The 14,175-nt window shown below is 57.4% G+C and overlaps 1 protein-coding gene across 1 annotated transcript in view; it reads left to right on the top strand.

Annotated features, from left to right (window-relative positions):
* Positions 1-13,119, top strand: part of LOC144373729 (obscurin-like) — a 49,801-nt gene extending 36,682 nt beyond the window's left edge. Inside the window, 7 exon segments of the mRNA XM_078036739.1 lie at positions 214-316; positions 613-742; positions 1,517-1,628; positions 9,114-9,156; positions 11,531-11,950; positions 11,952-12,529; positions 12,532-13,119. Coding sequence (XP_077892865.1) covers positions 214-316; positions 613-742; positions 1,517-1,628; positions 9,114-9,156; positions 11,531-11,950; positions 11,952-12,529; positions 12,532-12,608 — 1,463 coding nt within the window. The 3' untranslated portion in view covers positions 12,609-13,119.
* Positions 13,120-14,175: the final 1,056 nt, after the last annotated feature.

Raw genomic sequence — 14,175 nt, 5'->3', positions numbered from 1 at the left:
ATGTGGCTCTGGTGGATGGGTGGAAGGGCCCTCCATCCCTCTGCTCACTGTGATGAGGGACTGGGTGTGGGTGGGAGAGAAGGGCAGGCAGGCAGGCATGGGAGGGTGGAAGCCCTATGTGGTCATGGGCTCACTTAGGGCTCAGGAAGAATGTGGGGGCTCGGACACCCCCAGCTCCATCAGAGTGGCTCTTTGTGTCTCTCCACCCTGCAGTCCCGCCACGGTTTGTGAACAAGGTCCGGGCCTCACCCTTTGTGGAGGGAGAGGATGCCCAGCTCACCTGCACCATCGAAGGCGCCCCACACCCTCAGATCAGGTGGGCCAGCACATGGTGGGGCACCAGGGAAGGGGCTTCAGGCTCCTGTCTGCAACACAAGGGTTGTGCAGCTGTACGGGGCTGGGCACAGTGACTGTCTGATCACTGAAGAGAGGGCATTGTGGGGCTGAGACCCACTGGGCATGGGGCCTCTGCCACAAGATAGCATGGCCAAGCTGGATGTGGGCATCCAGAGGGTGGGTTCACCAAGGACTGTAGCATCTGGGCCAGGGCAGCTGCTCTGTAGCACAGGAAATGTCACACCCTGCCTCATGGACTCTTGTGACGGGTTCTAGGTGGTACAAAGATGGGGCCCTGCTGACCATGGGCAACAAGTACCAGATGCTGAGTGAGCCCCGCAGCGGCCTGCTGGTGCTTGTGGTCAGAGCAGCTGGCAAGGATGACCTGGGACACTATGAATGCGAGGTAAGATGGGTGGGCAAGGAGCCTCATGGCCAGCTGTCCACTGGGGCTTGACAAGGGAAGGGCCTGGGCCCTTGGCACAGGCCCGGAGACACCAGGCCACTGTAACCCATCATCCCCAACCCACCACACCATGTCTGGCCTTGCTCCTCTTCCACACGAAGCTGAGCCCTGCCACCTGCCATTGTTCCCACCCTCTCAAAGAAGCCCTTTGGTTTTTGCCTTTCTAGGGAACCCAGTGCTGACCTCAATTTTCATCCATTTATGTAAAAAGTAGTGTTAGTTTCCACCTTTGCCTGGTGTCACATAGGTGGGACCCTACAGAAGGAAGAGCTGCCCTGTCCCTATTCATTGTCCAGAGGCCCAAGGCTGGGGCTCCTGAAGGCAAGGCCCAGTCTGAGCCTCTGGTCTTCAGGGCCTGTCCTGGCACACCGTGACATTGAGCAGGTGTGTGCCCGTTACAGGGCCTCCGAGAGCCCCAGGCTCCAGTCTCTGGCTCTTGTCTAGAGGCCAGCCTCCTGCATGTGGGCCCCACATGCAAGTTCCAGGAGGCAGGGAGACCCAGCCAGCTCTGCACTTCAGGGGCTCAGAGCCACACACAGCCAGCAGCCATCTGCACAGTGCAAGATGCCTGGGCGAGGCCCTGGCTGGGAGCCCTGTCCCCTTTGAGGGACACAGTCTCAGTGGGGACCTAAAACTAAAGACCACCAGAGTGGTCGAGAGACAGCTCTGTCCCTTGAGGATAGGGGTCCTGAGTGGTTTCTGTCCATCCTGCAGCTGGTGAACCGGCTTGGCTCCACTCCTGGTGGTGGGGAGCTGTACATGCAGAGCACTGTGCTGCCGGCCCAGGAGCAGCGCCACAGGGAGCAGACTGTGGCTGCCATAGAAGGTAGGTGCCACCAAGCCTGTTGCCCATGCTGCCTAGGTGGGTCCTCAGGCTTGAGCCTTGTGTCACAGCTGCACAGCCAGCCAGGACTGGGGGGCAGCAGACCCACCATGTCTCAGAGCGGGTGTACTTCCTGCAGGGGTGGCTGGGCAGGCATCTTGGGCAGATGACCTGGCTAGAAGAGGAGGCTGTGGGGAGGAGCCCAGAGGCTGCAGGCCACGTGGTCTCAGCACCTGTGGGGCAGGCAGAGGTGGCCAGGAACCCAGAATGAGTGCTGGAAAGGCTGCTCTGTGTTGGGGAAGTGTGAGCCCTGCCCCTGGCCTGCAGGACAACCCACAGAGTCACTTCTGACCCAGGGCACCCTGCCTGGCAGTGGTCACACAGGCCTCCTGCAGGCAGCAGCTGGGATGGGCTGCACTTCTAGAGAAGGGGGTTTCCCCCTGAGGGCAGAGGCAGGACAGTAGGACATCTGGGGAAGAGCGTCTACACTGAGGGCAGAGGGCAGGACAGTAGGACGTCTGGGGAAGGGTGTCTACACTGAGGGCAGAGGGCAGGACAGTAGGATGTCTGGGGAAGGGCATCTCAACTGAGGACAGAGGCAGGACAGTAGGATGTCTGGGGAAGGGTGTCTACACTGAGGACAGAGGCAGGACAGTAGGATGTCTGGGGAAGGGTGTCTCAACTGAGGGCAGAGGACAGGACAGTAGGATGTCTGGGGAAGGGTGTCTCAACTGAGGGCAGAGGACAGGACAGTAGGACGTCTGAGGAAAGGGCATATCCACTGAGGGCAGAGGGCAGGACAGTAGGACGTCGGGGGAAGGGCATCTACACTGAGGGCAGAGGGCAGGACAGTAGGACGTCGGGGGAAGGGCATCTACACTGAGGGCAGAGGGCAGGACAGTAGGATGTCTGGGGAAGGGTGTCTACACTGAGGACAGAGGCAGGACAGTAGGATGTCTGGGGAAGGGTGTCTACACTGAGGACAGAGCCAGGACAGTAGGATGTCTGGGGAAGGGTGTCTACACTGAGGACAGAGCCAGGACAGTAGGATGTCCCGGGAAGGGTGTCTACACTGAGGACAGAGGCAGGACAGTAGGATGTCTGGGGAAGGGTGTCTCAACTGAGGGCAGAGGGCAGGACAGTAGCACGTCTGGGGAAGGGACATATACACTGAGGGCAGACGACAGGACAGTAGGATGTCTGGGGAAGGGCGTCTGGGTAGAGGCAGGACAGTAGGACGTCTGGGGTAGGCATCTCCACTGAGGGTAGAGGCAGGACAGTAGGAAGTCTGGAGAAGGGGCGTCTACACTGAGGGCAGAGGCAGGACACTAGGACGTCTGGGGAAGGGGCCTCTACACTGAGGGCAGAGGGAAGGACAGTAGGACATCTGGGGAAGGGGCATATACACTGAGGGCAGAGGTAGGACAGTAGGATGTCTGGGGAAGAGCGTCTACACTGAGGGCAGAGGGCAGGACAGTAGGACGTCTGGGGAAGGGCGTCTACACTGAGGGCAGAGGGCAGGACAGTAGGACGTCGGGGGAAGGGTGTCTCCACTGAGGGCAGACGACAGGACAGTAGGATGTCTGGGGAAGGGACATATACACTGAGGGCAGATGACAGGACAGTAGGATGTCTGGGGAAGGGTGTCTACACTGAGGGCAGAGGGCAGGACAGTAGGATGTCTGGGGAAGGGTGTCTCAACTGAGGGCAGAGGACAGGACAGTAGGACATCTGAGGAAAGGGCATCTACACTGAGGGCAGAGGGCAGGACAGTAGGACGTCGGGGGAAGGGCATCTACACTGAGGGCAGAGGGCAGGACAGTAGCACGTCTGGGGAAGGGACATATCCACTGAGGGCAGACGACAGGACAGTAGGATGTCTGGGGAAGGGCGTCTGGGTAGAGGCAGTACAGTAGGACGTCTGGGGGAGGCATCTCCACTGAGGGTAGAGGCAGGACAGTAGGAAGTCTGGGGAAGGGGCGTCTACACTGAGGGCAGAGACAGGACACTAGGACGTTTGGGGAAGGGGCCTCTACACTGAGGGCAGAGGGAAGGACAGTAGGATATCTGGGGAAGGGGCATATACACTGACGGCAGAGGCAGGACAGTAGGATGTCTGAGGAAAGGGCATATCCACTGAGGGCAGAGGGCAGGACAGTAGGACGTCGGGGAAAGGGCATCTACACTGAGGGCAGAGGGCAGGACAGTAGCACGTCTGGGGAAGGGACATATACACTGAGGGCAGACGACAGGACATTAGGATGTCTGGGGAAGGGCGTCTGGGTAGAGGCAGGACAGTAGGATGTCTGGGGAAGGGTGTCTCAACTGAGGGCAGAGGCAGGACACTAGGACGTCTGGGGAAGGGGCCTCTACACTGAGGGCAGAGGGCAGGACAGTAGCACGTCTGGGGAAGGGGCATATACACTGAGGGTAGAGGCAGTACAGTAGGAAGTCTGGGGAAGGGGCGTCTACACTGAGGGCAGAGGCAGTACAGTAGGACGTCTGGGGAAGGCATCTCCACTGAGGGCAGAGGGCAGGACAGTAGGATGTCTGGGGAAGGGGCATATACACTGAGGGTAGAGGCAGTACAGTAGGAAGTCTGGGGAAGGGGCGTCTACACTGAGGGCAGAGGCAGTACAGTAGGACGTCTGGGGAAGGCATCTCCACTGAGGGCAGAGGGCAGGACAGTAGGACGTCGGGGGAAGGGCATCTACACTGAGGGCAGAGGACAGGACAGTAGCACGTCTGGGGAAGGGACATATCCACTGAGGGCAGAGGGCAGGACAGTAGGATGTCTGGGGAAGGGCATCTGGGTAGAGGCAGTACAGTAGGACGTCTGGGGGAGGCATCTCCACTGAGGGTAGAGGCAGGACAGTAGGAAGTCTGGGGAAGGGGCGTCTACACTGAGGGCAGAGGCAGGACACTAGGACGTCTGGGGAAGGGGCCTCTACACTGAGGGCAGAGGGAAGGACAGTAGGACATCTGGGGAAGGGGCATATACACTGAGGGCAGAGGCAGGACAGTAGGACGTCTGAGGAAAGGGCATATCCACTGAGGGCAGAGGGCAGGACAGTAGGACGTCTGAGGAAAGGGCATATCCACTGAGGGCAGAGGGCAGGACAGTAGGACGTCGGGGGAAGGGCATCTACACTGAGGGCAGAGGGCAGGACAGTAGGATGTCTGGGGAAGGGTGTGTACACTGAGGACAGAGGCAGGACAGTAGGATGTCTGGGGAAGGGTGTCTACACTGAGGACAGAGGCAGGACAGTAGGATGTCTGGGGAAGGGTGTCTACACTGAGGACAGAGGCAGGACAGTAGGATGTCTGGGGAAGGGTGTCTACACTGAGGACAGAGGCAGGACAGTAGGATGTCTGTGGAAGGGTGTCTACACTGAGGACAGAGGGCAGGACAGTAGGATGTCGGGGGAAGGGTGTCTACACTGAGGACAGAGGCAGGACAGTAGGATGTCTGGGGAAGGGCATCTACACTGAGGGCAGGGGGCAGGACAGTAGGATTTCTGGGGAAGGGTGTCTCAACTGAGGGCAGAGGACAGGACAGTAGGACGTCTGAGGAAAGGGCATATCCACTGAGGGCAGAGGGCAGGACAGTAGGACGTCTGAGGAAAGGGCATATCCACTGAGGGCAGAGGGCAGGACAGTAGGATGTCTGGGGAAGGGTGTCTACACTGAGGACAGAGCCAGGACAGTAGGATGTCCCGGGAAGGGTGTCTACACTGAGGGCAGAGGGCAGGACAGTAGGATGTCTGGGGAAGGGTGTCTACACTGAGGGCAGAGGGCAGGACAGTAGGATGTCTGGGGAAGGGTGTCTACACTGAGGTCAGAGGGCAGGACAGCAGGACATCTGGGGAAGGGCGTCTCCACTGAGGGCAGAGGGCAGGACAGTAGGATTTCTGGGGAAGGGTGTCTCAACTGAGGGCAGAGGACAGGACAGTAGGATGTCTGGGGAAGGGCGTCTACACTGAGGGCAGAGGGCAGGACAGCAGGACATCTGGGGAAGGGCGTCTCCACTGAGGGCTAAGCTGATGAGTGGAGAGTCAGATATTGGTCTGTCCCTTTCCCACCAGGCTGAATTGGCCTTGGAGAGGCCAGAGCATTTGTGGTTTAGTGTCCCTGCCTTGGCCTAGGTCACTCCCAGGGTCACAACAAGTCACTCCTACAAGGCCCCATCTGGGTGAGCCAGTGCCCAGGCCACCAGGATGGGAGGAGGGCCACTGTTATATATCTTGGCTCCCAGGTGGAGTTGCCCCCCTGGAAGGGCTGCCTTGGCAGGTGGGGAATCCTTGTCCCTAGGGCCATCGAGCAGAGGCTGGACCCATGTTTGTGGAGCCACAGCTTCCACAAGAGGGTGGTTGGAAAATGTGTCGTCCAATTCCTGAGCACAGGCTCCTGTGGAGTGTTCCCACTGCAGTCTGTCCATCCCAGGGACCAACACACAGGGTCTCTGTCCCTCTGGACCTTCAGAGGACCGGGCCAGCCAAAGCCCTAGATCCCAACCCTAGGAACTTCGAAGCCCCTGTGGCCCTCATGGACTCTTTCTCCAAGGGCAAGTCCCTGTGTGAGGGCTTGTGACCCTCACCTGCCATATTGGACCTGTGTTCCTGGGGACCCGTGACATAATACTGTCCCACAACCCGGGGACAGTATCACCATACATATATGCTTTTACAGCCACCGGCTTGTCCACTTCCTCTGCATTGCATGTCTCGTGGTTGGGGACGTGCCCTTCTCACTGGGGCAGGAGTGTCCTCTGCAGCTGTTCTCTTGTTGGTCACGATGGGCCCCTTTCTGGAAGAAGGCAGGTGTCAGCGTGAAGAGCAGGCCTCCAGAGCCCTCTGGGACCAGGCACATCACTGAGCGCTGGTTCTTGAAGGCCATGCAATCAGAGCCCTGTGCCTCCTGCTTCCTAATCCTGTCCTGCTGCTTTGTCTTAACCAGTGGCTCCGCAGCCAGAGGGGCCCTGGCTGTCTCCTGTTGGTGGCACTGACCTGGCTTGAGTGTCTGCACCAGGCTAGGATGCTGCTTTGCACGGCTGCAGCCCTCCTGTAACGGCAGACTCACTGGGGCCCACAGCTGGTCTGGGGAAGTTGGGGACCATGAATAAAGTGCCAGCTTAGCAACCCAAGGTGTCCTGGAGCAGCAAGATGGAGCAGTAAGCCGGGTCCCTGCCAGGGAGGACCCAGGTGGAGGCCCTGGGCTTTCCTGTTCTTCTGTGCACAGGAGCTTGCCTGCAGATGGCACACAGGTTGTCCCTCTTTGTGCCCAACTTAGTCTAAATACATCCAGCTTCCTGACTGGATTCCTATTCCCGCCATCAGTCACTTCCCTGTAGAAAAGCCTGTGCAAACAATTCACACATATAAATGCACACATGCCTCAGCACAGCCTGTGCAAGCAATGCACACATATAAGCACACATGACTCAGCACAGCCTGTGGAAGCAAAGCACACATAAATACACACACACCTGAGCACAGCCTATGCAAGCAGTGCACACACATAAACACGCACACACCTGAGCACAGCCTGTACAAGCAATGCACACATATAAGCACACATGCCTGTGCAAACAATGAACACATATAAACACACACACACACACCTGAACACAGCCTGTGCAAGCAATGCACACATATAAACGCACACATGCCTGAGCACAGCCTGTGCAAGCAATGCACACTTATAAATGCATACAATCACGTGAGCAGACTGTGCAAATAATGCACACATATAAACACACACACACTGCCTGAGCACAGCCTGTGCAAGCAATGTACACATATAAACACACTTGCCTGAGCATAGCCTGTGCAAGCAATGCACACATATAAACACACACAAGCCTGAGCATAGCCTGTGCAAGCAATGCACACATATAAACACACTTGCCTGAGCACAGCCTGTGCAAACTATGCACACATATAAATGCACACACACCTGAACACAGCCTGTGCAAGCAATGCACACATATAAATGCATACATGCCTGAGCACAGCCTGTGAAAGCAATGCACACTTATAAATGCATACACACATGAGCACAGCCTGTGCAAGCAATGCACACATATAAACACACACAAGCCTGAGCACAGCCTGTGCAAACAATGCACACATATAAATGCACACACACTCCTGAACACAGCCTGTGCAAGCAGTGCACACTTATAAATACACACATGCCTGAGCACAGCCTGTGCAAGCAATGCACACATATAAACACAAGCCTGAGCAAACACATGTACATGTGCTGATGTGCACATACATGTATACACACTTGTGTGTGTGAATGTGTGTGCAGCATGTCTGAGCATGCATATGTGTGCAGACAAGTACACCTGTGTGCACATTTGTTTGCAAGGTACATCCATGTGCAGGCACACAAATGTAGCCAGTGTGACCTCCAATGCACACACACAGAGACAGTGTCTAATTCTTATGCTCATCATCTGAGACAAGCTTGAAATGCCATAAGTTGCCTAGGGAAAGCCTATCTCAGTGTTGCAGTGCAGTGAAGCAGAAAGTCCCCTGGTCCAGGAGATGTGAGACCATGTCCCAGTACAGGCCACTTGGCTTTGCTGGCCACCTCCTCCACCTTCCCATTGAGCAGTGAGAGGGCTGCTGAGCCTGGAGATGGCATGCAGTAGTCAAGCCCAGGCCTGCCCAGAGGTCAAGGGAAGAGGCCTCAAGGTGGTTGGGAGTAGGTGCTGCCTGGTTCCAGATGAGTTTCATCCTCCCTGGAACTCCAGTCCCCAGCAGCAAGATGGTAACATAGGCCCCATGGGCTGGCTTTGGTAAGGGCAACAGCTGCGAAAACCAGGAAAGGCCACGCAGTTGAAACAGCTGACCTCCACACTCAGACCTCAGGCACCCACCACATGCAGGGGGCTCAGATGTGCCACATGCAGCACTCTGGTGCCCCATCCCCTGGAGACCACTCACCACATGCATGGGGTTCAGATGTCCACATTCAGGACTCTTGTGTCCCTCTCCCCTGGAGACACCTTTTGGACTTGAACTTGTTTTGTGGCAAAGGTATCAACCATCCTGGCCCCATTGTGGCTGGTGGCCCACTGCATGGCCACAAGCTACTCTTCCATTTCCCTAGGCCTCAGGGCTATGTTGGGCTACATGTTTGAGGAATTCACAGGCTTATGTCAGCATGAGGAAAAGCCTGGGCCCTTTTGAGTAGGCAACAGATGCCAGCTCGTTCTCCCCACAGCCCCTGTGGTGCTCAGGAGAGAGAGTGGGCTATCCTTGTGGTGCCTGCTGTCACATCCCAGCCCCTCGGGGCAGATGCTCTCACCTGTCTGTAGCTGAGGAAACTGGACCTCCTAGCTGAAACAGGCTGCCCAGGGACACATGGCCAGTGCTCCTAAGCCCAGCAGATGGCTGCACTGCAGTGCCATCAGGGAGTAAGCCCCAGACACTGGCTTCTCTGTAACCTTTGATATTCTGACTGTTTTCTTTGTAGTCACTGAGCAGGTGACTAAAGTCCCCAAGAAAACCGTCATCATGTAAGTGCAGGCGTGTTCCTAACCCATCCTCGGACTGCAGTGCCCTGCATGCCACTAACCTTCCTGAACCTTGCGGTGTGTCTTGGCCACTTGCAGTGGCTGCACTAACAGCCTGGCTCACTTCTGGCCACCAGTGCCTTGCAGATTTCTCACACAGCCGTGGCCTCAGGTCCCTCCACACGTCATGGCTCTCTTGCTCTGAACACAACACAATGGCTCACCAGAGTTGCACCACTAGGGTGGGGCTGGAACTGAGCCACTTCCCTCAGAAGACTAGAGACAGACTCTTATCCCTTGGTACCCCAGGTCTGGGACGGTATCATCCAACAGAACTTGCTGCAGTGGTGAGAGTATTCTCTCTACACTGCCCAGTGTGGCAGCCACTAGCCACGTGTGTCTGTTGAGTACTGAAGTGTCTAGTGCAGCTTAAGAAATGAATTTTAGGGGCTAGAATTGTGGCTCAGTGGTAGAGCACTTGTCTGGCATGTGTGAGGCCCTGGGTTTGATCTACAGCACTGCACATAAATATATAAATAAAATAAAAAGATCCATTTACAACTAAAAAAAAAAATTTTAAATGAAGGAATTTTAGCAGTCTCCAAACCCAAGCCTAACCAAGGTTCAAGGAAGTGATGAAGCTTAGGGTGGCTCCCAGAAGTCAGCTGAGAGCCAATTTCCCCAGAGCCATGCCCATGGGCTCTTTGTCCTTCAGTACCTTCATGCTGTAGAAAATCTGGGCATGTTGGTGAGCTGACTTGGGGGATCAGAGCTGGGTGAACTCACAGAACATAGGCTTGCTTATGACCTGGACAGTCCTGGAGACTTGCAGAGGAGGTATGCAGGTGGAGGTGTGGGGAGCTGTAGGCAGGACTGGCTGAGGATTTTATAAGTTACAGGCTGGGATGCTCCAGGATAGAAACCTCCATTCCTCAGGGGCTGAGCAGCCGCCAGAAGGGCCTGAAGGTAGATGTGCTACAGAAGAATTCTGTCATCAGAATTGATGAGGCCCTGGGTTAGCTCTTCCCTGACCTCCCTTCTCCCCAGAAGTAGGCTTCTCCTACTGTGCCACCCAACAGATGGGAACAGTTGGGTGGTAGAGTGCCATCCTGGGTACAAGCAGGTGTTCTAGGGCCTCAGACAGGTTATTGCTCCCTTCCCTCCACAGGGGGAGCATTGTAGAGATGGAGCCAGATTCCATTTGGGAAGCTTCAGAGGCAACCTGAGGGGGACTGGGGATCAGAAACATTCTGGGAAGTACCCACCTTTGTCCTGCAGAGAAGGCTGTGCCCCCTCAGCTTTGGCCCTCAATAGGCCACCAGGAGCCTCAACCTCCCCACCAGTCAGTGGAGGAGATTCCCTTCCTCCTGGACAAGGGATAGGGAATGTAGGGTTCATCACTGCTGTGCACCTTGAGGGTGCCCATGTGTCTCTGGGCCCGTCCCTGGGAGCAACTCTTCCTGGAGCCCCGAAGTTAGAGCAAGAAATAAAAATAAGTGCTGAGAGAGAGAGAGAGATAGGCAGTGCCTTGGTCAAAGCACCAAGTCCTGACCATGGACTTGCCTCCCTCAACTGGAGCCTGCTCCCTGCTCATGGCCCACTTTACCTCAGCACCTGCTAGAGCCAGGATCACTGGCAGCAGAGGAGGATCTGGGCTAACCAGTGCATTGCTGACCCTTGGATCTGGGCATTTTTGAGCCTTTCCCCCTATCCATGCCTGTAAAGGGGATCAGAACCACTGAGGGCCCTTGCTGAGACAGGCCAGGGCTGCAGAGTCGCTGGCCCTCCCAGCATGCACTCCTGAGCTGTTGGCCTTGAGCTCTGCCCCTCCCACCTTGGGAGATGCCAGCCAGACGGGGGACATGGCCATGTGGAGCTCAGTGTTCAGCCATCTTCCCCTTGGCCTGATGGGGCCTCACTGGCCTTAGATCCAGAGGCCAGGAGCACAGGCCACAGGCCAGCAGCCTGTCACTTGCCAAAGACTTCACGGCATGCGGGCACTTCCTGGTAGCAGGCTGGGCACCCTGCCTGAGGTACAGAGCAGAAAGCCTGCTGAAGAGGGGGACGGGGAGACAGTGCAGTCCTGGTGTCCAGAGGCTTCAGCTTGGGTGATGTAGCATGGGCCTTCTAGGTGCCTCCACATGTCTTGAGCAGAGCAGAACTTGAGCTTAGCCATGTGAAACACTGTGCTTGGTTTCCTTGGCTTCCTGCCAGGGGCTCTGCAGGTGGGGCTGAAGAGCATGTGTAGGAGTTTGCACACTCACCCTCCTCACCTGTTTGTACCTTAACTTGGTCTCTGGCATGTGCTGATGGCTTGGAGCTGGGTGAGGCTGCAGATCTCTGTGCCCATCTCTTCTTGGGCCCTCTCCCCTACCAGAGAGGAGACCATCACCACCGTGGTGAAGAGTCCCCGTGGCCTACGATGGTCCCCCAGCAAGTTCCCCTCCCGCTCTCCTTCCTGCGGCTCCACCAGCCCACAGAGGCCAGTTCTGTTGGCCCCTGACCTGCTGTTCCTGCCGGGGTCCAGGCAACCTCACAGGCCTGAGACAGAGCCAGGCCGGAAGCCCACTGTGCCCACACTGTACATGATGGAGGCTGAGGCCCCCTCCGGAGCCCTGCCAGGGGGCACAGGGCCCCAGCCCAAGTGGGTGGAGGTTGAGGAGACTGTTGAAGTCCCAGTGAAGAAGTCGGGTCCTCAGGCTGTGTCTCCCACCAGGGAGATGCCCAGAGGCATGGGGGCACTGCTCTTCACACTGCCTGGTGGGACGCCAGGTGGGGACCCCGACGCCAGGTGGGTGCTTCCATGTGGATGCTGGGGGCAGTGTGGACTGGGCTGCTTCTGGAGCAGTCACCCCTGAGCCAGAGGAGACTGTGGCTTCCCTCAGGGACAGCAGCACGGAGTGGGCAGGAGGAGAGGGTGATGGGGAGACCCCTTTCATGGTGGAGGAGCCCCAGGACACCGATGGCCTTTGCAGCCGTGACCCCAAGATCCTCACACACAATAATCGTGTGCTGACCCTGGCTGACCTGGAAGATTACGTGCCCCAGGCAGGGGAGACCTTTAGCTGCCCAGTAAGCAGCACCTCCGACGACATGCCCTGTGAGGTCTCCGTGCTCCAGAGAGAGATCAGTGAGCCCACAATGGGGCAGCCCATCCTGCTCAACGTGGGGCGCCCACCCAGACATGTGGGTCCACCTGGCTTCTTCAGGACGGGATCCCAGGTCCACAGCCCTGAGGACCTGTCCTTTCACGTGCGAGGGGTCCGAGCTGGGCCTGTGGGCAGTGCTCCTTGGACCTCCTACTGCACCCGGGTCCAGCACTCTACAGATGGCAGGCAGAGCAGCTTCAAGATGGAGGTTTCCACCCAGATGGTCAGCTTGGGTCTGTGGGAGAGACTGTCACTCTGCATATTCCCCCAGATGGAGATGAGGCCCCTGGCCCCTCCCAGGGATGAGGCCACATACCCTGGCAAGACAGGGAGGCCAGGGCACTCTTACTGTGCTGTCCTTGCAGCATGGGGCCTGCACCCTGCTGGGCAGCAGCACCTGCTCTTCTGAGCTCGGGGTTCAGCTTGCCATGCCCTCTGTCCTGGGCCCTTCCTACCTCACTGGATTTTGGTCCTCAACAAAGAGGACCACAGTGCCTACAATGCCTACAATGCTGGATGCACTGAAGTCCTTCAAGAGAGCCCTGGCCAGGGGCAGCTCAGAGACCAAGCTCTGGGTTGTCCCTTTTGGCCTGCAGGAGCCTCCAGGCTCTGGAAACAGATGTGGACTTGGGCCTGTGTCCTGCTCCTACTGGGCACAGCCTTGCCTGTCCCCAGGCTAGGGATGGGACCCAGACCCCCAAAGCCACACCCAGGGCCTAGTGGCCACCAGCGGCTCTGCAGGGTGGACACAGGGTCTGTGTTGGGAAGTGCACCTGTATTCTGGCTGATAGAGCAATAAACCAGTCTGCGCCTCCTCTCTGCTCCTCTCGCTCTCGCATTCAGTACCCTGGGATCCCCTCCACCCATAGCCCTGGTTGGGCCTAGACCAACTGCCCTGTTCCTTCACTCCAAGGTCAAGCTGGGAGCCACATGGGTGCCCTGTATTGGCTCCTGTGTGCCCAGATGGGCTGTGGCAGCACATGGGCCTGTCTTGTTCCCAGGCAGGGGCTGTGGGGCTGGTCCTGTGGACACATGATATGACCAGAATCACCCATAATTGTCCCTCTGGCCCACCAGGAGCAGTGCAGGCTTTCCTCTACCTGGCAGCTGAGGCTAGTGTCAGGACAGATGTGATGTGGGGGTGTGATATGGTGGTCCCAAGTTCTTGGCATCTAGAGGTTTACCCCTTTGTCCCCAGCTGAGGTGACCCAGGACAACCTAGCATCTGTCAGAGGGGTGGGAACCACTCTGTGCCGAGCTCCAACCGTGAGGCTTCCCAGGGATCCACTGACCTCTTGGATGGGGAAGGGGAGGGTGGGTTCCCTGACCCCACAGAGGGCATCCTGGAGCTGCCTCTCCATTTTGGGTGCCCCTCCTGGGCAGGGGCTCAGGAGGGTTGGGGAAGGTTCTGGGAAGGGACCTTCTGGGGATGGGAGTGGTCAGCATCCTCAGGCTGCAGATGGTTGGCAGGTGGGAAGGGCATGGGCCATGCCAGGCAGGGGCCTGGAGAGTTTTTCAGGGATAGGTGGAAGGGGCCAGGGAAGGGTAGCATGGCCTGGACTAGCTGTAAGTGGAGGGTGGATGGTTACTATGCAGATGGAGTTGGGTAAGGATAGGGCAGTGGGTCTGTCCCCAGGAGGGGGGCCAATGGCTCTGGCCACCTGGACACCAGCCCCATGATTCCCTTGGACCTTGACATGGTATCAGGCTGCCCCCAGGTTTAGAGCTGGGGTTCAGAGTCAGCCTTGCAGGACAGCCAGCCTTGGGATGAAGTGTGTGCTAGGATTTGGGGCACATGAAGGATGAAGGATGGGTTTCCGGTCCCCTGGCCCAGGAGGTGGAGGAGTTCTCCATGGGACACCTGGGTGAGGAC

Source organism: Ictidomys tridecemlineatus, unplaced genomic scaffold, assembly GCF_052094955.1.
Source record: "Ictidomys tridecemlineatus isolate mIctTri1 unplaced genomic scaffold, mIctTri1.hap1 Scaffold_462, whole genome shotgun sequence".
Taxonomy (NCBI): Eukaryota; Metazoa; Chordata; class Mammalia; order Rodentia; family Sciuridae; genus Ictidomys; species Ictidomys tridecemlineatus.
This window is presented reverse-complemented; position numbering and strand designations above follow the sequence as displayed.